Source organism: Clinocottus analis, unplaced genomic scaffold (genome assembly GCF_023055335.1).
Source record: "Clinocottus analis isolate CAN_PGR_092001 unplaced genomic scaffold, fCliAna1.0.p SCAF_14, whole genome shotgun sequence".
Classification (NCBI taxonomy): Eukaryota; Metazoa; Chordata; class Actinopteri; order Perciformes; family Cottidae; genus Clinocottus; species Clinocottus analis.
In genome coordinates, this window is record NW_027175865.1 from 1,641,336 (window position 1) to 1,668,042 (window position 26,707).

The window sequence follows — 26,707 nt, forward strand, 5'->3', positions numbered from 1 at the left end:
GCTCCTCCTGCACCTGCTCCTCCTACTCCTCCTGCTCCTCCTGCTCCTCCTGCCTCTCCTACGCCTGCTCCTCCTGCTCCTCCTGCTCCTCCTGCACCTCTTGCTCCTCCTGCCTCTCCTACTCCTGCTCCTCCTGCTCCTCCTGCTCCTCCTGCTCCTCCTGCCTCTCCTACTCCTGCCTCTCCTGCACCTCCTGCTACTCCTGCTCCTCTTGCTTCTCCTGCCTCTCCTGCCTCTCCTGCTCCTCCTGCCTCTCCTGCTCCTCCTGCTCCTCCTCCTGGACTCCATTGTGATGCGTAGCACCTCCTCCAGGTGCTCCACCTGTCTGCGTTGTGCCCTCCTCCCCCCTGTGAGCGCATGTGCCCCTCTCTCTCTCGACCTCTGCCTCTCCCACAATGCACCTCTCCTGCTCCCGCCTGCACCCCGAGCCCATTGCTCATGCACAGTTACCTGGTAACAGACAGCTGCTGTTGCCATGGCGTTGCCGGGGGTACCCAGGTGTCCAAATCGCTCTCTGAATGACTGATGATTGGCTGCTGATGGCTGGCTCTGTTTTCTCCCTCACACACACACACACACACACACATATGCATACAAACATGATCTGAGTCCCAGTGATAGAGACACACACACACACACACACACACACACACACACACACACACACACACACACACACACGTTCAGGGGCGTGATGATTGGCTGTCTGGAGAACATGACCCTGATTCGGGCCTGTGGGACTTGAAGTCGCGGCATGAAGTGTGTTTGAAGAGGCTTGAAGTGACGTGTGTGTGTGTGTGTGTGTGTGTGTGTGTGTGTGTGTGTGTGTGTGTGTGTGTGCAGGAGTGAGTGAACCGAGCGGTGAAGTAGGTTGAATATTAAAAGTGCTCCTTGGCTTCAGACCCGGGGCCAAATTGCACTTGAATATATTGCGAGCGCTCGCAATAACCCGGGGAGCGCTTGATACGACCTTTGCTCTTCTCTCAAGGTCGTTCCAACTTTCGCGGCGCGGCCGACGCCGAGCGTCTCCCCGAGTCCTTCACATATCGCAACCCACTTTTTGGCGCGCTCGCTCTTCGGCGCGGGTATCACCCCGCTAGCTTAACCTGTGAGCCGCTACGCCAGCTGGCATTCAGAGACACACTGACTCCGAGGCTCTCTCTCTCTCTCTCTCTCTCTCTCTCTCTCTCTCTCTCTCTTTGCACCTGCCAGAGTGTAAAAGGCCAAAGCGGGTTTGGGATGAATGAAAGTTGGCGAAACCGCAGATCTATTTTCTGTGACTCGGTCTGATCTCAGGAGGAGGAACGATTCGGCGTCGGCGGCCGAGAAGAAAGACAACGGCTGGAACTTCAAATCTGCAAGTTTTTAAAAAGAAATCTGCACATTTAAATTTCGCTTTTGTCCCACTTCGGTCCAGACAAACCAGGAGCTGTTAGCATATAAGTTATAATACACAATATTTAATATAAATAACATAAAACAGGATGTGCAATCCCAGCATCAGAAGCTTTAAACTACTCGACACACACTTCAGCAGAGTAGAGAAACAGCATTGAGCCACCTGCAATGGCTTTCAGACGTCTTTAAAGTCCATTCCTGCACATGTTCATCATATTATAGCATATAATGAAACATATAACAGCATTCATTGGAGTCTGAGTCTAATATTTTTAGTTTTGGTCTCCAATATCTCTAAGAATTGGACAGTTTGGGCCACTTGCATCCTCCAGCAGATCACTCTGAGCAGCGTGCTTGGTAATTAATTACAATTTAATGCATTTTTATAATTTTGCTCCGATGTTAAGGACGGAGGGAGCTTCCAAAGATAGAGCTCATCAAAACTCAAGTCATTAAAAAAATGAGCAGTTCAACTCAAAAAGCCCTGGAAGTGGTGTCTCTGCAGTCAGGTTCTGCTCTCGTACGAGCCGTCGCTCCTCAGCTCTTTCAGGAAAAGAAGAAAGATGGAAGGAGTGATGCAAATGCACACCTGTGCTCACAACAAGATGGGTTTAAAGCCCCCACAATGGATGAATCCCGCTACACCTGAGCGAGTCGGCCGTCATGATGATGATGATGATGATGATGATGCATCTCTGCAGCCGCTGACATCGAAACTCAATATCTCTAATCGTCATTTATTTTAAAATACTCGCAGCTCCGAGCTTTTCTGCCTCCGCTCGCTTTCAGTCGATCGATTCTCTGCAGCGCTCGTGAAATCTAAACTAATTGGCAGAAGCTCTGGGGCTTCAGTGCCTGGCTCAAGGACACTTCAACATGAAACTATGGGGAGAAAACAGGGATCCAACCGGATTCCTTGCTCATCTTTTTGCCAAATATGAGTTATTTTTTTGCACATATTCCACTTTATTTGCATTGTTTTAACAAATGTGATTAGTTTCTGTCTGATGGAGCGATCTGTGAGCTGGAAGGAAAAGAAGATAAAGGACAAACAAACTCAATATATCTATTTTAACAGGATTCCAAACGTTTTATTAAACAAGATCGGACGAACGCCCGCCAAATTAAAAGCTCGTTAGCATCAACTGCCGGCTAATTGGCACGCGGCCAGCCGGGAGCAGAGAGCGTCCTGCCACCGGGACGCCGGGTGGGCTCTCTAATGGAATCAAGGAAGCGAAGGGGGCGGAGTCTAGGGGATGGAGACGAGGGGGCGGAGTCTAGGGGATGGAGACGAGGGGGCGGAGTCTAGGGGATGGAGATGAGGGGGCGGAGTCTAGGGGATGGAGACGAGGGGGCGGAGTCTAGGGGATGGAGACGAGGGGGCGGAGTCTAGGGGATGGAGACGAGGGGGCGGAGTCGAGTGGTCGGAGTCAAAACCGGGGGATCGGAGAGAGGAGATCGAAGATGATTTCAGCCGGGGTCGCTCTTCAACTCCTCCTTTTCTTCCTCCTAATTCTTCTTCTTCTTCTTCTTCTTCTTCTTCTTCTTCTTCTTCTTCTTCTTCTTCTTCCCATCCTCATTTGTGTTTTCTCCCTTTTTTCTTTGTATTATCTCTCTCTCTCTCTCTCTCTCTCTCTCTCTCCCTCTCTCTCTCTCTCTCTCTCGCTCTCTGAGTAAATGACCTAGTTTGATCCTGAATGGTTCGGGGGTTCGTCTGTCTCGGAGATAAACTCATTTGCTCTGGATCATTTAGAGAGCAACGCCGCTCCACTCCTCCACCCCGGATGCTATTTGAGGAAGCAAGGAGCAGAGTGTGTCTGCGTGTGTGTGTGTATTATGTGTGTGTGTGTGTGTTTTAATCTGTTAAGTGGGTAGAGACATATGGGGGGAGAAAGGACTCGTGCACACGGAGCTGTCAGAAAATGAAAGCGGGGGAAACGCTGGCTCCAGATAAAGCTGTGAAGTGTTGCCTATCCACAGATATGTCACACAAACACAGCGAGCACTGATAGAAAGGTCACGCCGCACTTGTGTGTGCGTGTGCATGCGTGTGTGTGTGTGTGTGTGAGAGTGCTGCGCTGTGCGACGGGATTGCATTTAAAGTGCATTCAGCGATCCCGTGAGCTCGCCTCCCCTGTCAGTGACACGCGTAGGCGCTAACGTTGTGTGTGTGCTTTTTTTGGTTGGTTTCGTCCTCGGGCCGCTCACCAAAGCAGCCGTGGGGGGTCGGGCGGCTCCTGTCTGGCCTCAGAGGGATAATTACACTGAGTGCACAGTGATGGAGCTGCCTGGAAATTATTCATGATTCTTACCGCCGTCCCACTTGTTCCCGTCAGCCGAGTCATCATCCGATGGGTTTTTTTTTTCTTTTTTCCGATTGGCTCGTGATTCTTGATCCTCTTCCTCTCTTGTTTGTTCAAACGACTCTGAAAACAACCGGCGGCCGCTCTCTCGCATCTTCAATCGGCATCGGAGACTTTGTCCCCGTCGGGCCGATCGATGCGGCTTGAGAGCGAGGAGATGCCGCTGCGTTTAGATCCTCAAAACAAGTTCTGTCACGCAAATCTGTCTCCACCCCTCGTTTCGCCTTTTTGTCCGGCGAGGAAGACTCGCCACCGACAAAAGAAACCCGACACGGGAACCTTTGAACGCTGGCTGCCTCGCCAGTAGCCAGACTTTTAGAACAATGTCAAACACAGAAAACAAGCTCTTTGTCTTCAGGGTGCAGAAGTCAGAAAGATCCAGCGTTCCTCTATCTTTACCTGCTCGTCCTGTTCTGGTTTATCGTACCAGTAATATGAATAATGTGCAGAGCTGCACGATCGTGTCGGGCGCGTTCTCTTCATGGACGTTTCTACAGAAGCCCACAACGGACAAAAAGCCAAACGAACCCTCGTGATCAATCACCCGCTGGTTTCTGGTTTGTTTTGAAGCCTCAAGTTCGCTATTTTTGGCCGTCGCCATCTTGTTTTTTTGGTGCTTTTTCTGCAACCGGTGAACGGAAAGGACGGACACCTTCTGGTGGGGAATAAATCAAAGGTCATGTTGTCATAGACTTCTATACAACCAGTCGCCCCCTGCTGGTCAGGAGAGAGAGCGGCGGCTCCTCCGGCTATTATGGGATGGCCAGTCGGTTGTGATGTGCAACAGCGCTCTTCAATATCACCACTTCTTCTTCCTCGTTCACAGTTATTGAAAAAAAATTAATGCAGCGATTAGATTCATTATTTTTGTCTTTTAGCGGCTCTGCAATGAAAGAGAGTGAAACACGATTCGATGGCGCAGATCTTCAGAGCGCTCGCTCCCTGTTTCCTCTCGCTCGCTTTGGACTTTCTCTTCCCCACTAACTCTCTCTCTCTCTCTCTCTCTCTCTCTCTCTCTCTCTCTCTCTCTCTCTCTCTCTCTCTCTCTCTCTTTTCCAAGTGCCTTGCTGAAACGAATGAAGAAGCTTTTAGCCTCGAAGATTACAATCATTCGGTTTTTATTCATCATAATTGCTCGCTGATTGCAGTAATTTTAGTGGTCTCTTTAGCGCCGGGCCACACGCCGCTCGCTCATATTTATGGACGTGGGCTTTGTGTGTTTGCGAGAGTCAATTTGTCTTTTCTCAGTAAATGCGAGAGTAAGTCGGAGGTGGGGTGTGTGGGGGTGTGTGTGGGGGTGTACTGGTACAAAATAGGTGTTTGTGGAAAGAGCAGGACATCGCAACAGGGGCACTTTCTTCAACACATTGCAACAGAAGGCGACAAAGTGGCTGCGAAAAGAGAGAAAAAACAAAGCGTTTGAGAGACTGCGTCTTAACTGGAGGCGTGGAGCGGTCGTCTGACGGAGGGATGAAGGACGAGCGGCAAGAGAGGAGAGAGAGAGGGGGGGAAGTGGTTGAGGGGATGACGGGAGAGAGAGAGAGTGCAAAAAATAAATATCGGGAGGGTTACAGAGAGGAAAAATATCAAGGAGGAGGAGAAGAAGAGCGGAGCTGAAAGAGGGATTTTGAGACAGTGAGAGAGCGAGAGAGGCAGTTGTTGTTCCAGTGTCACTCATGGCCTCCCTCGGGAGTGTTTAGACCTTTAAAATCTCCTTCTCTTTATTCCCCGCAGGCCGCTAATGCTCCCATCGCCCCCCCCTTCATCCTTCCTCCTTCCTCCTTCCTCGTTTATCGCTCCTCATCCCTCCCTTTCTCTCAAACCTCCAGCTCGGCTCAGTTTGCTCTCCTCCTTCACCTTCGAGCACCTCTCTGTTTCCTTTCCTTCCTTCCTTGACTTGATTTCTCGTCTGCACCCTGATGCTTCCCTCCTTGCCTCCGACTCCGAGGCTATTAATAAATTGCTCATGCAAACGTTGAGGGGGAGAAACCGGCACAACCAGTATTGTTTGTTTGACACAACCCTCCATCATATTGAGGACATGTTTCAGACTTTATCAGCCACTGCTTCACGTCTTAAAGCATCTAAATGCAGCATTCTGCACTTTGGTGCATCGGTATGCACCATTAGCCGTGGACGGACACCAAGAAGCACACGTACTGGGAAATGTCAGCGGCTGAATGAAAGAAAATCTTTATGTCGAAAGCGTTCGGGCAACACAACTTTAAAAAGTGGCGACTCCATCAGCTGCAAGTTGAAAAGTGTTCGCTTATCAAAATGGCATTTAACGCACGGTTGGCGGCGGCGGCAGCCGGCTCGGTCTTTCCATTCTTCCTCGAGCCTCACGGCAGCGCTCATTGTCCTGATTACAGTCCGCTGGGTGCTCCTCACCGGCTCCTAAATGACTTCTCCGGCTCTTCACTGAGGCGTGCGGTGGCTTCCCGTCGCAAGATGGAAGAGACTAAAGTTTTTACTAATGAGGAAATCCAGCAGGAGAAGTCTGTCCGTCTCCTCTGCGGGTAAAAACGGCGCCGGAATCTCTCGGCGCCGGGCCCGGCGGGACATGCAGGGAACAGAAAGCGAGAGCCAAATGAGAATATTATGGAAGCCCATTTCTGCCACACACACAAAAACCGAAAAATATTTATAGTAAGACCCAATTTTTTTTTTTGAAAATTTAGGACCCAAAAAAAAAAAAAAATTTAGGACCAAAAAAAAAATAATTAAAAATTAGGACCCAAAAAAAAAAAAAAATTTAGGACCAAAAAAAAAAAAAAAAATAGGACCCAAAAAAATACAAAAAAATTTAGGACCAAAAATTTTTTTTCACAATTTTGACCAAAAAAAAAAATTAGGACCCCAAAAAAAAAAAAAAAAAATAGGACCCAAAAAAAAAAAAAAAATATGGGACCAAATTTTTTTTTTTCACAATTTTGACCCAAAAAAACAATTAGGACCCAAAAAAAAAAAAAAATTTAGGACCCCAAAAAAAAAAATTTAGGACCAAAAAAAAATAATTAAAAATTAGGACCCAAAAAAATAAATAAATTTAGGACCAAAAAAACAAAAAAAAATAGGACCCAAAAAAAAACAAAAAAATTTAGGACCAAAAATTTTTTTTCACAATTTTGACCAAAAAAAAAAATTAGGACCCAAAAAAAAAAAAAAAAAATAGGACCCAAAAAAAAAAAAAAAATTTAGGACCAAAATTTTTTTTCACAATTTTGACCAAAAAAAAAAATTAGGACCCAAAAAACAAAAAAAAAATAGGACCCAAAAAAAAAAAAATTTAGGACCAAAAAAACAATAATTAAAAATTAGGACCCCAAAAAAAAAAAAAAATTTAGGACCAAAAAAAAAAAAAAAAATAGGACCCAAAAAAAAAAAAAAAATTTAGGACCAAAATTTTTTTTCACAATTTTGACCACAAAAAAAAATTAGGACCCAAAAAAAAAAAAAAAATTTAGGACCAAAATTTTTTTTCACAATTTTGACCACAAAAAAAAATTAGGACCCAAAAAAAAAAAAAAAATTAGGACCCCAAAAAAAAAAAAAAAAAATTTAGGACCAAAATTTTTTTTCACTATTTTGACCAAAAAAACTAATTTGGACCCAAAAAAAAAATAATTGGGACCAAAAAAAAGAGATTAATTGACTTTTTTTTTGTTGTTGACGAAAAAAAAAACATCTCAGCAATACGTTATTTCATCACTTTGGTTTTTACAATACCTTCATTTAAATGTAAATATGTATTGTTCATCCAACAAAAGAAGTACAAGTCACAAAATAGTCCAATCTTGTTTCAATTCACGTATTTTAATTTAACATTACAAGCACTGTTTTATATTCAAGTGCTCTTGTTATTTATCAAAAGATAACTTGACAATGTCAACCACCCGTAAGCCTGTTGATGGTTACTTTAAAGTAAATAATTCATTTAATACGTGTGGACTTTGCATTTTACTCAGTTCTTAAAAATGGTCAATGGAAGAACAATGACAACAACAACAAAGTACTTTGTGTGTACAAATATTAGCTACAATTTATATTTATTTTGACAATTGTAGTCAGTAGTCAAGTTCTTATTTTTCTTCTGGAATGAAACGGGAAACTTTGTTTGTTTGTTTCTTTTGTTGCCTTTTTTCAAGTCAACGGAAAAAAAAAAAGTTTATTCTTTTTTTTTTTTTTTTTGTCGTATTTTTTTTTTGGTGGCTGAAATGGGCTTCCATAGAATATGCATCAACGTGCTAGAGAATTGAATAAAAGCACTACTTGTGTGTTTGGTGTGTGTGTATGTGTGTGTAGCGACGTGTTGTTTTTTGTTTTGCAGTTGTTATGTTTTACCAACATGTGTGTGTGTATCTGTGTGTAGCCTCGGGCCTCGAGTGTTCCTCTCATGGCGGCTCACACAACGCAGCGCTTATGCGAGCAGCAGCGCTTCAGACAGGCCGCCGTTGTTTCAATGTCATTTAAACTGCATGTGACGCGGCAATTTCCCACCACGAGTGTCACTTAGATAATAGCATCGCACACGCAGCGTGTTCGCTCGCAAGCGAGGGAGCGAGGGATGGACGGCAGGAGTGGAGGTCCGCTGTAGCGCGCCGGCGAGTTTTCCCCACCCACTCCTTTTCCCCACCCACTCCTTTTCACAAAAAATGAAGCCCGGGCTATTGAGTTAACTCCATCAATGTTTGATAATTCATATAAATATATTCTACCCGCTCCAGCGAGGGCCGGCGCCGGAGCTGCGTTTCGGATAAAGATTGACTGTAATGGATGGAGATGAATGGGGTGCAGCTCTCCATTGGGTGGTGTTGACTCACCGTGTGTGTGTGTGTGGGGGGGGGGGGGGGGAGGTTTGAAACTTTAGCCAAGAAGCTAAAGTCGACTTTGAGTTAATGGACAAAATGGTCGCTGAAGCTGGGGAAAGGTCAGGTGTACTCAATGTTCTTCTCTGCGCCACCAAGAACGCTTACATGGATTTCCTCAGGTTACATTCAGCGGGGGAAATCTTTTTAATTCTAACAATTCAGAAATGTTCCCTTCCTTCAATGTCTGCACTTGGCAACTACGGTGAGATCACGGTTAGAAATCAATGGCGGTATGTTTGAGAAAGGTTTTGGTGACGCTTGATAAAAAGACTCAAACTCAACGGCATCACTTTACACGATGTCCTGTTGGGCCGAGGAACACTGGTGCTAAGGAGTTAGCATCACACTGGTGCTCAGGAGTTAGCATCACACTGGTGCTCAGGAGTTAGCATCACACTGGTGCTCAGGAGTTAGCATCACACTGGTGCTCTAAAGTTAGCATTGTACAAGTACAATTAGGAGTTAGCATCACGCTGGTGATCTAAAGTTAGCATTGCACAGGTACTTAGGAGTTAGCATCGCGCTGGTGATCTAAAGTTAGCATTCCAATGGTGCTCAGGTGTTAGCATCACACGGGTGCTCAGAGGTTAGCATCACACTGGTGCTCTAGAGTTAGCATTGCACTGGTGCTCTAGAGTTAGCATTGCACTAGTGCTCTAGAGTTAGCATCACACTGGTATACTCAGGAGTTAGCATTGCGCTGGTCTCCTCCCTCACGTCCAAACATGCAGAAGTGTGAACGGTCGACTGTTTCCATGTGTCGGCCTCGTGTTAGTCCGTCCAGGGCGAACCCTCCATTAGCCGTTCAGCCGTCCGCTCCGTCCTCCCCTCTGAGCCCCTGAACAGGATAATGGATGCTTGGAGTTCATTGTAAAAAAAAATCAGAAAACGAATATAAAAGGGATTTGAGCAGCAGTTAAGATTTGACAGCGTGTATTCAACACATTTGTAAGCCTGGAAAAGGTTGTCAGATCCAGCGAGAAGACCGCCATACCTCCATTTGAGAGCGAGCGAGTAGCCCCGCCTCCTCCGTTCGCCGCCCACCGCGGCGCGCTTTCATTTTGCCAGATTTTGTACAAACTCCAACGAGCAGCAGAGTAAACTCCAAGGGATCGGACTCGAGAGGCCTCGTCTCGTTACTGCTCCTCAAAGCACTCCATCTATGCTCTGAAACCGGCTGTGTGTGTGTGTGTGTGTGTGTGTGTGTGTGTGTGTGTGTGTGTGTGAGATACCTGGCCGGCCTGCAAGGGGAGCAGGTGTGCGCCGCGAGGACGCTGGCTGAAGCTTCTGCCTGCTCAGGGATGTAATGAGTAGGAAGAGGTGTGAGTCGTCCATCTTCTCCCCTCCTCTGACCAATCGGGTGCCTCAGACTCTGATGCACGCCGATGCACGTGCGTGCTTCTGTGTGTGTTTGTGTTTGTGTGTCTCCAGCTGTGAGCAAAGGCCAGTGTCACTCTCTTCTTCTCCCCCTCCTCCTCCCATCCATCTGTCTCTCCATGCCGTCATTGTGTATTCTCCTTCTGTTTTCTCCCCACACCTTGAATCCGTCTTCCTCGCTTCCCTCCCGTCCTTTTTTTCGGGCATCATCCTTCATCTCCCCCTCCTCTCTCTTCCCTCCATCTCTCTTGTTCTCAAGTTTTCTCCATGCTTTCCTCTCTCTCCGTCAATCGGTCCGTCCACCTCTCTCTCTCTCCTTCTGTCACCGTTTCTCTCTCTTCTTGAGGGCTGTGAAAGCTCGCCACCTGCTGGCGAGGAGCGGGAGTCTTCCTCACTTTCACTTGTTGCATCTCGTAGTTTCAGGAATCAAATATTCTAAAGAAAATGCATTTGAAACATTTAAAATGTCTGGAAACCATCCAGCAGAGCTCTTTCTTTTCTTTTTTATTATAACGGCTATTTTCTTTGGTCAAAAGGTTGACGTGGGACGAGCTAAACCTCACACACACATACATGTTTTGTTACTTTTCATCCTTGCTGATAGTTATTTGAGCTGAAGATGATGAGGATGACAACTCTTCTAGCAGAATGGGAGAAACACTCTTCGTAACAATAAAGAGAAAAGTGTGTTCTCGTTTGATGCAAAGCGTGTTTTTTTTTTATTAAACGCATTCAATTGCCGACTGACGTGTTTCTCGAGCTGCGGCTCGGGGTAAAGACTGGATCATTCATTCGGGTAAATTGCGGTACAGTTTGTATCTCGCGGCGGTAAATAATCACTCGCATGTGTGTGTCGGCTGAAATGTGTGTAGTCAAAGCTAAACGAGTGCAAATCACGGGGGCAGTTATCCTTTTATCATCTCTGTATCAAACGTGGCGGAGTGCTTTTTACCGGAGATGAAATGTGATTATTTTTTTTCCCTGACAGAGGACCAAACAACCTGTGGAAATAATTCCACCTTACCTTTGTTGTTGCTGCCAAAAAACCCTCCAGCGCAGCAGCCGACGCGTCCGGTGTTGTGCGGCTGCTGTCAGCCTTTCTCACATAAAAAGCGTCAATTTTCGAGGCCTGGAGTCACGAGCGGGCTCCTTATTGACGGGGGGGAGGTCGAGGTCGGCTGTCGAAGCCGCATTGCCGAGGTTTACGGCATCCGCGAGCGTCGCAGCGCGACAAAAAGGCGCTACTGTTAGCTCCCTCGCGCTAACGTGGCCGTGCTTCCACAGAGACGCTGAATGGAAACTATCGATTAGCTTCGTCGTCAAAGCCGTGGTTTCTCAGGTATTACAGCTACTCCATTAAAACCAAACCAAGCCTGTTTTTGTCTTCTTTTTTGTCCTAAAGGGTAACTTTATACTCAGGTTTTACGCAGAGACACAAGCACGCAAGACCCTCAACGCCCCCTTGCGTCGTCCCGTCAGCCATCTTGCCTGACAGTCCGACAAAGCTACGCAAGCCGTTCGCAGCTAACCACATGCTAACCACGTCCTTTCTGAGTCTCGCATTTCCAGGTTTCATAGCATAATACCGCCATCTTTTAAAAGCTGTAGCAGAAACACGAACAATGGATCCCGTTCAAGAACGTTTGGCTGCAGAGGTCCACAAATATGAGCACTTATAAAACCCGTCTGGTGGAGCGTCAGGACACGCAGATGGAGGTGAATTCCTGGAGGGAGATATCGGTGGACTCTAAACGGTCGTAGCGCCACCTGCTGTTCTGGCGTGTGAAACAGGCGGGAACTATAAACCAACACCAGGCGGTCGATGCAACTGCGTGGCCGGCCGCAGTTGCAGTTGCAGTTGCAGTTGCAAGAGTGTGTATCGCTCCTTGAGTTGTAAGAGAAATTCAAACAAACTAAATCCTCTGTGTTTTGTTTCCTTCCCTCCCGCACCAGAAGAGAGGCAACCCACTCCGGGCCCGTCGTCGGGCGCCGTCATCGGAGGGATCCTCGGCGCCCTGGCCTTCATCGGCATCATCGTCAGCACCGTCTTCTACGTCCGCAAGCGCCGGGAGGACGGAGAGTAAGTCTTCACTCCTTCGTCATCGCACTTTCTAATAAATACACACTATTTAGCATTAATAAAGCATGAATAAACACTGAACTCATCATTTATAAAGCATTATTCCAACATGAAACTACTTAACTAAAGGTCATAACCACCTGAATGAATCATGAATTGCAGCATTTCTTTTAAATCATTTACTAACACTTTACAAATGATCTTATTAATCATCTATAAGTCCTTAATGCTTCGTTTGCAAATGGGGAATCCCTCAATTATAAAGCCAAAGCCCAAGCTTATGAATCAAGAATAAAACATGTATAACTGTGTTTATGAATTGCACATCAATTCAAGTTGTTATAATGCTTAACAAATGATGAATTAGACAGTGTGTACTCATCATAAAGTACCATTAATGCTATTGACGTCTTCTCTCAATGGGCCGGCCTCCATTGAGTTTTTTTTGTGTTAAAGTTCATCCTAAACGATGAGGCTACGATCTCCTTCACAAGGTCGACCGCCGCCTTGTCGCTCAGGGGAAAAGAAAAGTGTTTTAATTCTTTAGTCTCGACGTCGATTCATCCGACAGTCTAATTAATCTGCTGTCGGGTTCAAGTGCCAAAACGACAAATCATGCACGCTTTAATTTAATAGTTGTTGTTTTTTTCCCCCCCCGTTGAAAATCTGTCATTTGTAACGCGGCGTTCCACGACCTTCAAACGCGTCTGCGCCTCCTCGCCGTGTTTCTTTGTTTCGGCGCAGAAGGAAACAAAAGCAACAATCGACATTGCGTCGTCTTTGTGTTTCCTCCTGCAGGGCGCCGCCCAAGCACAAGCCGCCGCCCCCCGTGAAGGCCGGCAGCTCCACAGAGATGGTGAGTGCTCGACCTGAACTCCAATCAATCTTTATTGTCGCCGCCATTATGTTCCTCACACACACAAACACACTCACACACACACACACAAACACGCATAGACGGGCGCGCTCCATTTTGGGGCCGTCATAATGGGGCTAATGGCTATTGACTGGAGATCCGAGTTGGCTTATGTGTGTCGAGATAATTAGCCGGGTTTGTAAAGAGCTCCATTAGAGCGCTCCTATCCTCCTCTTCCTCCTCTTCCTCCTCCACATGTCGTTCCATCACTCCATCACAAAAATATGTGCTGTGCTTATTATGCAATGAGAGCGCAAAAACGCTGCAATTTGATGTTGATTATGCATAAAAGACGTTTAAACTCGGCTGAAATGGGGCTTTTTTTGAGGGGATTGAACTGGAAAAGTTTATATATATATATATATATATATATATATATATATATATATATATATATATATATATATATATATATATATATATTGAAGTAGTTGTAGATGTGTGTTGTCCACAACTGTCATTTCAACTCCAGAAAGTTCAATTGAATAATATCTAAACTCTAGACAGTGTTTACGTTTTGCAAATATTCTCATATCTTCGCGAAAATAAATCCCAGAAATGTGGTTCGACCTCACAGGAAGCAGAAGACTTCCTGCTTCCTGTCGCATCATCTTACGCGACTCACACGGCGAGATAAAGAGGCGATGGCGTTGCAAAAAAACACAAAATCCTTCACTGTGATTTGTTAATTCGTGTTGACATTTTATGACAAAACCGACCAATGAACACTCAAGAAAACCTCTTTCTCTTTACACTTTTGCTTTAAAACATCGAGGCCTCATTGTATAGAGAGCTGAGATTGTGTGTGAAACATGGGGATGTGTCTCATATGCATGAATACATCCTCTAAGTAAAATCAGGGCTTGCTTAAAGAACCCATCACGTAACAGAAAGCTTCTGAATCTGATCTTAAAACAAAGTAATACATCGGAGACAAACGTATTTAACCGACTCGTCTTTGCCCCGAAGCTTTAAATTCAGTGTGTGAAGTGATGTCGCCCCAAAAAAAAGGCGTAATATTCTATTATTCTCATCTTTTATTCTCAGAACATGGTGTGCAGGGTCTAACGTTATATCCGCGGTTATTAAAAAGCACTTCTTCTCTCTGTTTACATCGTTGTTGGGCGGTGAAAACAATCATTTGGATTCGGATCATGTCTCTTCAAGCGTTCGTGTTCCCTCCGCCTCCATTGTGGTTGTGCGAGTTGTGAGAGTTGTGCGTTGTCTCGCGGTGGAGCTTCGCTTCAACGCTCTCTGAACACATGGTTTTAAAACTACCCGCCGGGATAATGAACATTGTGTTCCTTCCTCTGGTCTCGCTGACCGCATCCCTCCTCTCGCTCCGGTCTTTAAGAGTCCGATGAAGATGGAGAAGTCAAAAGTTCCCTAAAAGCTCGTCGTCCGGTCTCGGGGTCAAGCGGACCTCGTGAGCCCGCTGGCGTCTGAACTAATCAGCACATTTGTAAGCGGGGAGAGTGTGTTGTTGGTTCACCCCTAACCTCCGTTAGCTTGCGCTAACACGCTGTGGTTTTCTGTGCACGTAGCTGAACAAGTCGTCGCCGCCCACGGCCACCGAGACGATCCCTCTGAGCCCGGGAGAGGTTTACTACGAGCCCACGGGGCGAGAGCCTGTCACGGTAACACACACACACACACACACACACACACACACACACACACACACACAAGCTTGTGTTTGACACGTGGGCCGCGCTCTCGTCGCGGCGGGGCTCCACATGTGTTTAGACAGCAACACGCTGCGCTGTGGGGACGTCATGGTGCTTGTTCTTGGTCCCAGTCAATCAAGTAATATGAATATTAATCTGCAGTATAATTACTAAAAAAGAAATTGTGGTGTATTGTTGTGCAACGTTAGTCCTTGTTGCTGCCAGGAACTTTTGAAACAGTCTCATTGTGTTACCGATGCTGCATTTTGACCTTCATACCAAAAACCAGGACGTTAGCGAGGGACATCGCCTGTTATTCCTAATCGGATTAAATCAGATTAAATCATGCAGGTTCACCAGAACCTCCTTCAGCTCGGACTCCAGCGGGCTCTCCAGTAGAGACCAGTCCACTAGACCCAGATCCAGTAGAAACCAGTCCACTAGACCCAGATCCAGTAGAAACCAGTCCACTAGACCCAGATCCAGTAGAAACCTGTCCACTAGACCCAGATCCAGTAGAGACCAGTCCACTATACTCAGATCCAGTAGAGACCAGTCTACTAGATTCAAATCCAGTCAAAACCAGTCCACTAGACTCAGACCCCAGTAGAGACCAGTCCACTAGACCCAGATCCAGTAGAGACCAGTCCCCTAGACAAATATCCAGTAGAAACCAGTCTACTAGACTCAAATCCAGTAGAAACCAGTCTACTAGACTCAAACCTAGTAGAGACCAGTCCACCAGACCCAGACTCCAATAGAAACCAGTCTACTAGACTCAAACCTGGTAGAGTCCAGTCCACTAGACCCAGATCCAGTAGAGACCAGTCTACTACACCCTGACTCCAGTAGAGACAGTCTACTAGACCCAGATCCAGTAGAGACCAGTCTACTACACCCTGACTCCAGTAGAGACCAGTCTACTAGACCCAGATCCAGTAGAGACCAGTCTACTACACCCTGACTCCAGTAGAGACCAGTCTACTAAACTCAGATCCAGTAGAGACCAGTCCACTAGACCCAGATCCAGTAGAGACCAGTAGAGACCAGTCCAGCGTAGACTAGACCCACGTCTTCCCGTGACCGGACTGTGATGTGTGTTCACCTTTTTGCAGAACCTGGACGACGAGACCTCCGGGGCCCTGAACGGCGGCGCCGCCCCGATCCTGGACCGCTCGGCCAAATACGACGAGCTCGCCGGCAACGACTTGGATTCGTCCAATCACGAGCCACCGGCCGCCAACATCGCCCGCGGCGAGAGCTTCGTGTCTCCCGCCATGTACGTGTAGCGTCGCCGGGCGTCGCCGGGCGTCGCCGGGCCGGGCACCTAAAAATTAGCATGAAAAAGGCAAAAAAAAAGCCGCGCGCACGCTCGTCTTCACGCCGGAAAGTTTGAACCCACGACGCCATGACACCATCAAAGTTTATCTTTCTTTACCAGGCACAACTATTGGGTGTTTGTTTTTTATTAATCACCGCACAAAACTGAGTTTTAACTTCTGCAATGTTAGCAATGTTAGCAATGTTAGCAATGTTAGCAAAGGTAACAAGCTTTTCCTTTTCTTCCTTTTTTTTTATAACTCCTGCATGCGTCATACACAGTTTTAATCATTTAATCATATTCCAAAATCAGGAAAAATCCAAAATATGGCACAAAATATCTAAAGTTTCCAATGCAGTTTAGGACACACACACACACACACACACACACACACACACACACACACACACACACACACACACACACAGTCGTAGCTTGTGATATCTGAAGCGGTAGCGGCTGTAATCGCATGTGCGTTGCGTATAATGAGGCGGGTTTTTACAATATGTTAATTACACGGTTGAGAGGTGTCACGATGGAGGTGAACTGGAACACTCCCCTCGGCTAATTAACACCCCGCGCGCTGCCTGTGTGATGCTAGCGAATCCAAATTTCAGCCAATAAAACAACAACAGCGAGTCATTTCAAGAGGATTCAGTGTGAGATAGTATATGCAACATTTTGTGCCATGAACATACAACGTCCCCCCCACCACCCGTCGCTAAAATGAGTGTTTCCTGTGAAGCTGCCAGTCCTGTACAGCCGTGGAAAGTGATTTAAACATTTATATTCAAGGATTAAACAGCAGACTCCTGTTGCAGCCTTGCAATACCACTAGTAAAACAAAAATACCGTCTTTTAAATCCGTTCAATGAAGTCCTCTTCCCGGTTTGTTTGGTTTTAATTGCACAGCATCTGAATATGGTCCCAGAAAGTATAAAGCATGTTGCTCTCCGAGCGGCTTCAGCTAATAACTCAAGATCTTTGAAGGTATTTCAGCAACTTCCTACAATAACTCTGAAGAAAGAATTCCAACCTTTCCCAACATTTTCCAGGCTACGGTCCAATAATGAAGAGAAACATTCCACTTTATTATGTTGTCAAAAAAAAAAAAAAAAGGCCCGTCTTTCCCCCCGGAGCGCCGCGTAGCTCGTTAGCGCTAACGAAAGGGAAGTGACATTGTTTTGAAGCTCTGTAACCTGGCAACGTTACACGATTAAGATTCCCACGATTGGTAATTGCGAGAGTTGGGTGAGACTTTTGTGTGTTGGTGGAGATGAAACCCGGTTTACAGGCAAAGCAAACACACACCACAGGGTGCAAGAAACGCCAATGTTTGTATTCAGACCTCCTAATAAATCACACTAATAAGGCTGAGAAACCACTACGAGGAATGTACTTTCAGAGCGAGAAAATGCTCAGCAGGTATTAGAAAAATACTGCCATTACAGCCATTTTATCAGATTTAAAATGGTCACACGCTCTGATATATGCAGAACATTTTACATATGTAGAAATATGCATTTTTTTGCATTTTTAGCCAATCGTCAACTCGAGGTAAAAAGGTGGCTGAATCAAAAATAAATTGGTCTTCATAGATGTCAGATGGTACCAAATGATGAACAAACAGTGTAAATAGTATTGATAATATTGATGAATAATATATTGTTGGTGAAATGTGTACACATGAAAAAATAAACCAGTGTCGGTGTTCTCAGTGCCTCTGTACAGGGGATGGAAGTGTGTTAAATGTCCAATTGAGTGGTTTAAAAAAAACACAAAAAAACAAAGTGTATATTACTATTTTATTTTTCACGGGTACATTGAGGTTGTCACTTAATACTAAAACGTTTTATTTGAATATATGAAAAAAAAAAAATGAAATGGTGTGGATTTTACTCCTTGTTCATATTACTCTGCATGGCATGATCGGTGGCTTGTTGAAACACTTTTCCCAAGGCTGTTTGCGGAATACTCTTCTCCATTTGTGAAAGCATTTTTGAATGTAAAACAAAACAAAAAAAACTAACAAGAAAGCCGTTTCGTTTTAGTTGTTGTTTTTTTTTAAATCTCCGTCTCAGTGCATCTGTCACATTCACGCACACCGCGAGCACCAGTCCAGTTTACGTTGAGAGAACGGGAGGTGTCCTTTTTCTTTTTTTTTTTGCACAACGACTCGACAGGTTTTCTGTTTTTTTTGTCTTAAGCGCCGATCCAAAAATGCTAATATCGCCTATCGCTGTGGCGTCACTCTTCAGTCCTTTAGCGTCATGGTTTGGATTCAACTAAGTGTGTTTGTTACTTAACTTAACATCCGTAAGTTAAGTACATTATATACCTAGACGTACAGGGAAGGAGGGAATCGTTGTTGACTTCATCTTTAGCCAAAGCTAGCTGTCCAATCTAGCGGCGGGCTCACTGCGCGGTCTAAGCTAGCGATGCTAATTCATCAACGTTCGTGAACGTTCAGCCAACAAGCCAAAGAAGGTCGTCGAAGACTCTTGTGTACTGCTGTTGAATGTAGCTCGGCCTCTTTGCATGCAAAGCGATTAGTTTGACACGTGTGTGGCATACATAGCTCGTTAGCTAGCTAGCGCCCCATTAGCGACCATGTCTTTGTCTCTGCCGCTCTCTTTTCCCTCATATAAACCCATAAGATGAGACATTTCTGATGTTTTCTTACACATTTTGGACACTTTCCCCTCAAAAGAGTCAGAGTTTTGCATTGACCTCATCATACACTGCATACTTACCTGCTTAAATTAAAATAAGGGAACATTGACTTTTGGTTTCACATGCGTCGCACCGCAGGACTCAAAACTGTGGCTGACAGAGAGATTTAAACAGGAGACACGACTGGAGACACACAACTAGATTGACAAAAGATGATGGAAAGGGAAAGATTACAACAAGAAAAAAAGGGACATTTTCTCGGCACATAATCCAATAATTCCAATTTTCTGACGTACGACAATCATCCGTTAATATTTTATCGACGCGAGCTTTGGTGGAGTTTTTATTGAGTTTTATTCATAAATTGGTGCATGCTAACTTAAACTAAAGGATTGATCCATCCTAAAAAAAAGAGAAGTGATTTCGTCTTGACAGTTTTATTTCATCCATTGTAACATAACTGACTCGTGGTGTGGTGATTGGTTGTTGTTGTTTTTTTTAAGTTGCTTGAATTGATTGTCATCTGTAACTCTCATTGAATCCACGCTGGAAATTCAGCACGAGTGCAGGAACAATAGAGACTTCCACGATAGCCAGCCGGGTAAAAGAGATGTTCATTTTAATTTGAAGGGAACGTCTGCAAGCTGCACGGACCAACGGATCGATTATTTAGTTTTCTGTGCATTCATGTGTTGGCTGCTGTCGATAGATTGAGCACAAAGGGAAAGACAATCATCGGGACCCATTATATCACAGAGCGCTGACTCGGCAATTGTTCAGCGTAGAGTTTTCAGCTCTGCCGTCTCATTTGGGGCGCCGTTTCGTTTTTTTTTTACCCCCTGAAGCCTTATACACGTTCAATAGAGCTGCTCCAGACGGAAAAGGTATCTGGAATTATAATCTATCGCCGTCACGGAGCCGCCAACAAAAACAGGAAATTGCTCAGAGATAGTAGCTCCAGGTCCGTTTACAGGCGATGAGTCAGCAAGTTAGAAGAAGGTGGAGGGAGATTTGGGATTTCAAAGGCGCCGTTGCATCGAGGGGAGCTGCAGGGTTGCATTTCGGCCGAGGTGCTTTGCTCCAGCTCTCCGTTCCCCCGTCCGTCCGTCCGTCCGTTCTGGGTCCGATGCCAGAAACACAAGCTGTGAATGTCCTCTACAACGCTCTAAATCTGGTCCTCTCCCTCGTTTCCCCCCTCTCTTTTTCTTTTTTTACTCCCCTTCACCTCACCGTTCTCTCTCTCTTTCAACCATTGTCATCAGCGCTTTTCATCACGGAGCCAGACGTGCCTTCTTTATGTTATTTTTAGCTTCTCAGTTTTCCACTTCTTGTATATTTGACGGTTGAACGAGGGATGAAAAGGAGTAAACACACAAAACATGTGATGGGTTTTGTCGTTGATGATGATGATGGCGGCAATGTTAGAAGAAAAAGAAGAGAGTAAAAAAACGCTCACACACACACTGGAGATGTAATCATATTACGCGTCGATTGATTTTTCTTTTGATTTGTTGAGTTTTATTGCGGATGGATTATCATTTTGTATGCTTTTTGGGAAACCTATTGTACATGTTTTACAGATCATTGTCTTGTCAAATAAAATGTTAACCAAAAAAGGACGGGATGTCTCGGTGGTTTTTATTGACAGCTGCCCGTGATGGAGAGGGAAGCTGAGGAAACATCTGGTTCTTCTATCTTCAGGTAATGAGCAGCTTCAGAGTTGAGATGGTCCTTAAAAAAGTGTCTCACCTTCGGGGTGAACGCTTGGACACTTCCTGCTCTCGTGACGTGATTCAGGAAGAAATGCTAAGCTAACGGCAGCTCCACGGGCCAGAAGCTGGTCTTCTTATCTGCGATTGGTATCAGCTGGAATCTGCACGTCATCGTCCGTCTTTGCGTTCAGCAGATGTGAGTGACGCCAGTCGACTGAGAGGGCCGATACGTCTGCGCGGACTTCTTAAAATGGCCGACCGCTTCGCTCAGGGTTTTTGAGAACATGAGTCTTCTTGATGTATTCCCTCAGTAAACATGAGTTTATGTCTCAATCTCTAGTTTCAAGTCTTCTTCAGTGCAGCGTGATGTTCATTTAGTACATTTTGCTCATTTAGAGTCAAACAGAGCATAAAGCAGGGGTCGCTTTAGGGGCGGGGCTTACTGTGATTGACAGGTCGCTGCTGTTAACAGAATGCAAAGTAATCCAAGATGCCCACGGCGAAAAAGTCAAACTTAAGTCTACAAAAGGGTGACGTCACGATGACTACGTCCACCTCCTGTGTACCATCCATGGTCAAAAACACTACGATCCCAAATTTTCGAACATGCACCTTTACCTGAAGTGTTTCCTCTGCGTCTGCACAACTGAAAGCGGTACACAAGCTCCCCGTTTAAATCTGGATCCCCGCAGGAATCACTCGATGTGGCGCTGTTTTTAAACTGTCTGGTGCGGTGAAGAGGTTCAGCTGTTGAGTTCACCGAGCTCTGGATGGAGTGCACGCTCTCCCGCTGTTTAGGATAATGCCCGTATTCAACTTTTTACTTTGTGTTCTGAGCTATCGCAGTGAGCGGAGCACATTTTGAGCCCATTGAGTGCGCTACCGGCTGCATCAAAACAAGGATTATCTTTTGACAAAAAGGAAAAAGTTGCCTGGTAAAGCTGTAAGTGCCGAGTCACTGGCAATCCCCAAAAAATGTGAGATTCCTGCTCCGTGGTAGCAGGTTGTGCACTATATTTCCAGCCCGTACTGTAAGCTCGTGCTCTTTCGTTGATCCCCCCGTCGGATCGGATGAGACGAGACACTTCAGCGAGCATTTGTTAGCTTCTGTGGCTAATTAGCTGTGTGACTAACTTCACCTCGGTCCCCGCCGGGCTCTGCTTCTGACAAAGATGTCGAGCGACTGAGGAGAGAGTCGCGCATCAGGAACGGTGCGATACAAATCCGACAGCGGCAGCGGCTGCAACGTGATGGACCATCGCATTAAATGTTGAACAGAAAATGGATGATGAAACCGCGAGAGAGGCCGTTACCTGATTCATGTCCTCGATGCGGTCGGGCGTCCGTCAAAGCTGAGATCTCAGACGGCGTTTCAGGTTTGATTTTTTTTGACGGACCTTTGAGGGGACGGTTTGTCGCAGTCTTGACGAATTAGACTCTTCAGTTGGAGAGCTGGGTTTAAAGGTACTGAGATGAGGTGAGGACAATGAAACGAGGGTTCAAACATAACAAAGAAGCAGTTCAAACTCAAACGCAGTGCAATTCAGTGGCGTCACGTTACATCATTTGACAACTATGAATGTGTCACTGACTGTGAGGCAGTGAAGCTGGAGTAGCCAAGATGTGTCTATCCAGGGAGCAAATTTGATTTATAAGAAATGTGCATCTCTGCTGATGCTTTGACATAAAACAATAGACAATAAAGCACCAACAATGGATGAGCAGTCAGTCTGCAGGCTCGCTTAGAAAACAATGGGGCGGGTGCCGACAAGATGTCCTTGAGAAGGAACCTTATCCGACATAATTTGTATAAGTCTCTTAACGTTAATTATTCAAGATTCAGTGAAAATTCTCACAGTTGGATTCTTCAGACTTCTTTCTAATTATTGAATGTAAAAGGGTCATACAAGTATTTCAGTTTCCTCTATAAATTAAAATGTAAAATACTCTTAAATAGAAAAAACTCAGTCTGAGAACCGTCTGTGTAAAAGTCTTAAGTAACGTCACACATTAGCTTGTGGTCTACGGTTTTGAACCCTTAAGTTTGTCATTTTGTCCGTCGCCATCTTTGTTTTTTTCCGGAGCCAGAAATGACAAGATTGGACGGGAGGCACAGCGGGGGTCAGCTCACAATTGCTACGTCATTAGCCCTAGTTAGCGCTAGCTTGGCTAGCAAAGGTCCATCCGTGGGGTTTAACTGTAACTGGGATGTCAATTTTGGCTAGCTGTAGCAAAAAATGATTAGCGTAAAAAACTTTTACAGCTGCCTATAAGCGCAGCGGTATCAACCCCGTGGTCGCGTCTTGTGAGTCTCAAGGTTACACTCGCTAACATTAGCTATATATATATATATATATATATATATATATATATATATATATATATATGTATTAGTTAGCCCTAGCTTGGCTCGCAAAGGTCAATCCGTGATTCAGGTTGAAGATGTCAATTTTGGCGTGCGAAAATCACGCTGTAGCAATAATGATTAGCGTAAAAAACTTTTACAGCTGCCTCGATGTGCAGCGGTATCGACCCCGTGTTCGCGGCTCGCGAGTCTCAAGGTTACACTCGCTAATATTAGCTATATATATATATACATACAGCGGGGGCCAGCTAACGATTGCTACGTCACCTGTTAGCCTAAGCTTAGCTAGCAAAGGTCCATCCGTGATTGAGGTTCAACTCTAACTAGCATGTCAACTTTGGCTAGCGAAAAATCGCGCTGTAGCAAAACTGATTAGCGTCAAAACCTTTGACAGCTGCCTCGATGTGCAGCGGTATCGACCCCGTGTTCACGGCTCGCGAGTCTCAAGGTTATGCTCGCTAATATTAGCCGCCATTAGCCGTATCTCTTGAAAACGCTGCTGTTCTCTGGATGTGTTTTTTTTTAACACAGCCAATAAGTTTTATCCTGCAAGAATTTTCAGTTGTTTAAAATCCCTGAACAGTAGTTGGTTATCGTCCTAATACGAGCTGATGAATGTATTTTGAGATGAAGCTTTTAAAATCTGGTGGAAACCGCTGCTCGTGTCCTTCTTGAGCTGTGCTGTGCTGTCAGTAATTGGCCCAAAAGACAACTTCAAGAACAAACTCATTTTGATTTATAGCTTTGATTAAACTTAAATGAGATTGACTCTTTTTTTTTGTTGGTAGATTCACTTTTATTGCAGTCTTTATTTTGAAGTGACCAACCTCTGTTTACCACTCTGTGCCGGCAATTACTCACAGTAATGAAACCACTTATTACTTACTGATTCCCCAAGCCACGAGTGAGGAGTTGATTTAAAAATAAAGGAGGGAGGAGGAGGAGGAAGAGGACCGATGGCTGGAGATGAAGAGAGACTAGAGATGTGAGAAAGTGGGAAGAAAAAATAAATTGCGAGATGGAGGGATTAGTGTAAGCAGGTAGAGAGGTGGACTCAGACAGATTAGAAGAGTGAGATAGACTGTTGGGCCGCTGAATCAATGCGCTCGTCGATAGCGAGTGGGAGAGATGTGTCGAGAGAGGAAACTGGCGTGGAGGAGGAGAAGGGAAAACGCCCCCTGTTGTGCTGGAGCCCCTGTTGAGAAAAATGGCCTCAAAGAAGATGAGAATCCACAGCGAGTGATTGAAAAAGCCTGTTTTTATTCGGGCTTATCAACCGGAGCAGGTACAGATTTAAGATCATTTGGTGACAGTTATTCTCCCGGGGATCCACGGGGGAAAATTAATCAGGTGATAGATGTTTCGTGTCCGATTAAAGAAGCGGCAAAGACTCGCATACAATGAATCCCTAATCTCAACGGGAGATTAATTATTGTTGTCGGGATGATAGGCAGACAGCCAGAGAGACGGGACGCAGGGATGAAATGTAATGAGAGCCGGGACGCTCGAGGCTATTCCTGCTAACAACCGGTCGTTGAAGAGGAAACCTCTATTTTAAAAGCAACAAAACAAAAGTTTTTAGCTGATTATGAAGTGAACTTCCAGTCCGCAGGTGAACTCAAGATATTCGTATCCCTGAAAAGTCAAAATCACCTTTTTTTATCTTCTAGAAAACCAGTGGCTGAGCTTGATATTTCAAAGGATATTTTTAGTTTTTTATGTTTCTAAAAGACGCGGTTTTACTGTTGTATGGATCTGTCTGAGCTCGGAGATACCCGAGGGTAACGAAAGGATCCAACGCTCTCAAGATCTGGTTGAAAACAAGGAAAATACTGTGTTACTGTTGTTGATTATTGCAGGAATTAACTCAAACAACAGCTTTGTTAATCAAGACATTCCTCACAAAGGAGAACTAATTGTTATAATTATTTTGAGTTCATGGGCAGAAGTAAAAAAGCGCTAAAGTTGGGCTACGAGTGTTTGTGCCGTGAGGATGTCCTTTGGTCTCATTTCACCACTTGTTGAGCTCAGATCAGACGCTATTTTGGGTGAATACAGCTGCAGTAAACCAGGATGATGTCATGAAACCAATGGAGGAACCGTGGATTTACTACCTGCGCTTCAGTATTACCCAATCAGCTGTTGCGGCGCGGTCTCTGAACTAGCTATTAGCTGTTAGCTTCTCCTTCTTTTAATGCAGTTGGCATCCAACAACAGGTGCATCACCGCCGCCGACTGCCTCTGCATGTAGTTTGAGCCGCTAATCTACCAGAGAAACGGTGAGATGTGATTGGTTGAGCGGCTTTAACCAGATCGCGGCGGTGTTTAGTTCATCTGAGCCGTCCACGCCATGAAGCAGCAGAAGCTGTTTTGTTTTTTCCAGCCGTAATTGATGAAACGCCGTCGACAACGGAGGCAAACGGTCCTTTGCTCGCCTCGTTGCTCTGTCGGTAAACGCAGTAATTATTCTCTTTGTTAACAGTGAATAGATTCTAGCTGTCGGCTTTTTAAAATCAGGGTTAAACATGAGGCGGTTTGCTGTCATAAAGTCTGCAAACATTCAGGAATAAACCAACAAATTAGAACGATTGTTTACCTGATAATGGCACTGGAGTCATACTGAATACCATGAATGTCTTTTAGTTGGCTCAGCAGGCCCTAACGGCCCGCCTCTATACATATATATATATATATGTGTGTGTGTGTGTGTGTGTGTGTGTGTGTGTGTGTATACAATATATGTACATATCACTCATTATAGGGAATAAGGCTGCATGGCTGAGATTACAGCGAGTAATAACTGTTGTCTTGCATTTTAAAGTTTGAAGTTTGAGCAGTGATTCATCCAAGAAGAAGCCAGCGAGTAGCTGGTGTGAGTTTGTCGGCCTCGTCCCAGAAGCACCGCAGGTCATTTGTGTTACCAAAAAAAAAGAAGATATTTGCGGTGGAGTTCCACCCACGCGGCTGCTGCTTTACCGGTTTGGGAGAAAAACGCAATCAGCTGTAACGCCTGCGCTCGCCGGCTGACATTTCCTCTGTGTCGACGCCTCCCGGTGAGCGAGGGAACGCCGCCGCCGCCGCCGCCGCCGGGAACAACAGCCGCTCTTCAGCGGCGATGCTATCGGCGCTGAAGAGGCGGTCGCCATCGGGAACGTTTAAGAAGTCTCTTCCTGCCGTCACATCTCCTGCTCTGGATGCAGCCGGCAAAATTGATGATGGATGATGGGCCCCAGAACGCAGTGTGAGTCAGTGAAAACACACACACACACACACACAGACACACACACACGCTGTGGTCACATGATCAAATACAGACTTCACATTGGACGACAACACACAGCAAACATTATTGCATATCTGAATTTGACAAAAAAAATATCAAAGAAAAAGTGCATTTGAGTTTCACTGAAGTGTAATGTATTTAAGATAAGATAAAATAATCCTTTAATAATCCCTCAGTGCGGGAAATTACAGGATTACAGCAGCATTGCTCACAAGTAATAAAAAGACTTTAAAAAATCAAGTAATATAAATAAACAGAACAGTATCCAAAAAAGCTGTAAGAAGAATATTAAATATATAGATAGATTAAAAAAGAAAAAGAAATGAATAAATAATAAAATAAATTCTATTGCGACTGACTATTTCACTCCCCAACATGTAAATAGGACAGATCATAAACAGCAGCAATCAAAAAAAAAAACTACTTAACATGAACTATTAATATTCAACATCATTAAACTGTCATCTTTCACTGTGTGAGCGCCAAACAGCGCCGGTGTGAAGCTCACTGCGCCTCCTCTCGTCCTGCAGTTTGGGGTTCAGCGCCCAAAGGACACATCGACACGAGCGAGCGGAGACGGGGATCGAACCATTTCTCTAAAGCACGTTCATAACTGAATCCTATCCTGTGTGATGAAGCACAAAATGATGACGACACATTTTAATGTTGTGTTCTCCTCTT

General features: G+C 45.1%; 1 protein-coding gene across 2 annotated transcripts in view; it reads left to right on the plus strand.

Annotated features, from left to right (window-relative positions):
* The window catches only part of pvrl2l (PVR cell adhesion molecule related 2 like), a 255,795-nt gene extending 235,510 nt beyond the window's left edge, over positions 1 to 20,285 (plus strand). Inside the window, exons 7-10 of one of the 2 annotated variants that reach the window (XM_068575310.1) lie at positions 11,963 to 12,089; positions 12,888 to 12,945; positions 14,550 to 14,642; positions 15,788 to 20,285. In XM_068575310.1, coding sequence (XP_068431411.1) covers positions 11,963 to 12,089; positions 12,888 to 12,945; positions 14,550 to 14,642; positions 15,788 to 15,961 — 452 coding nt within the window. In that variant the 3' untranslated portion in view covers positions 15,962 to 20,285. The remainder of the gene's footprint in view (positions 1 to 11,962; positions 12,090 to 12,887; positions 12,946 to 14,549; positions 14,643 to 15,787) is intronic. The other variant, XM_068575311.1, reaches the window with a different exon arrangement.
* The last annotated feature ends 6,422 nt before the right edge of the window (positions 20,286 to 26,707 follow it).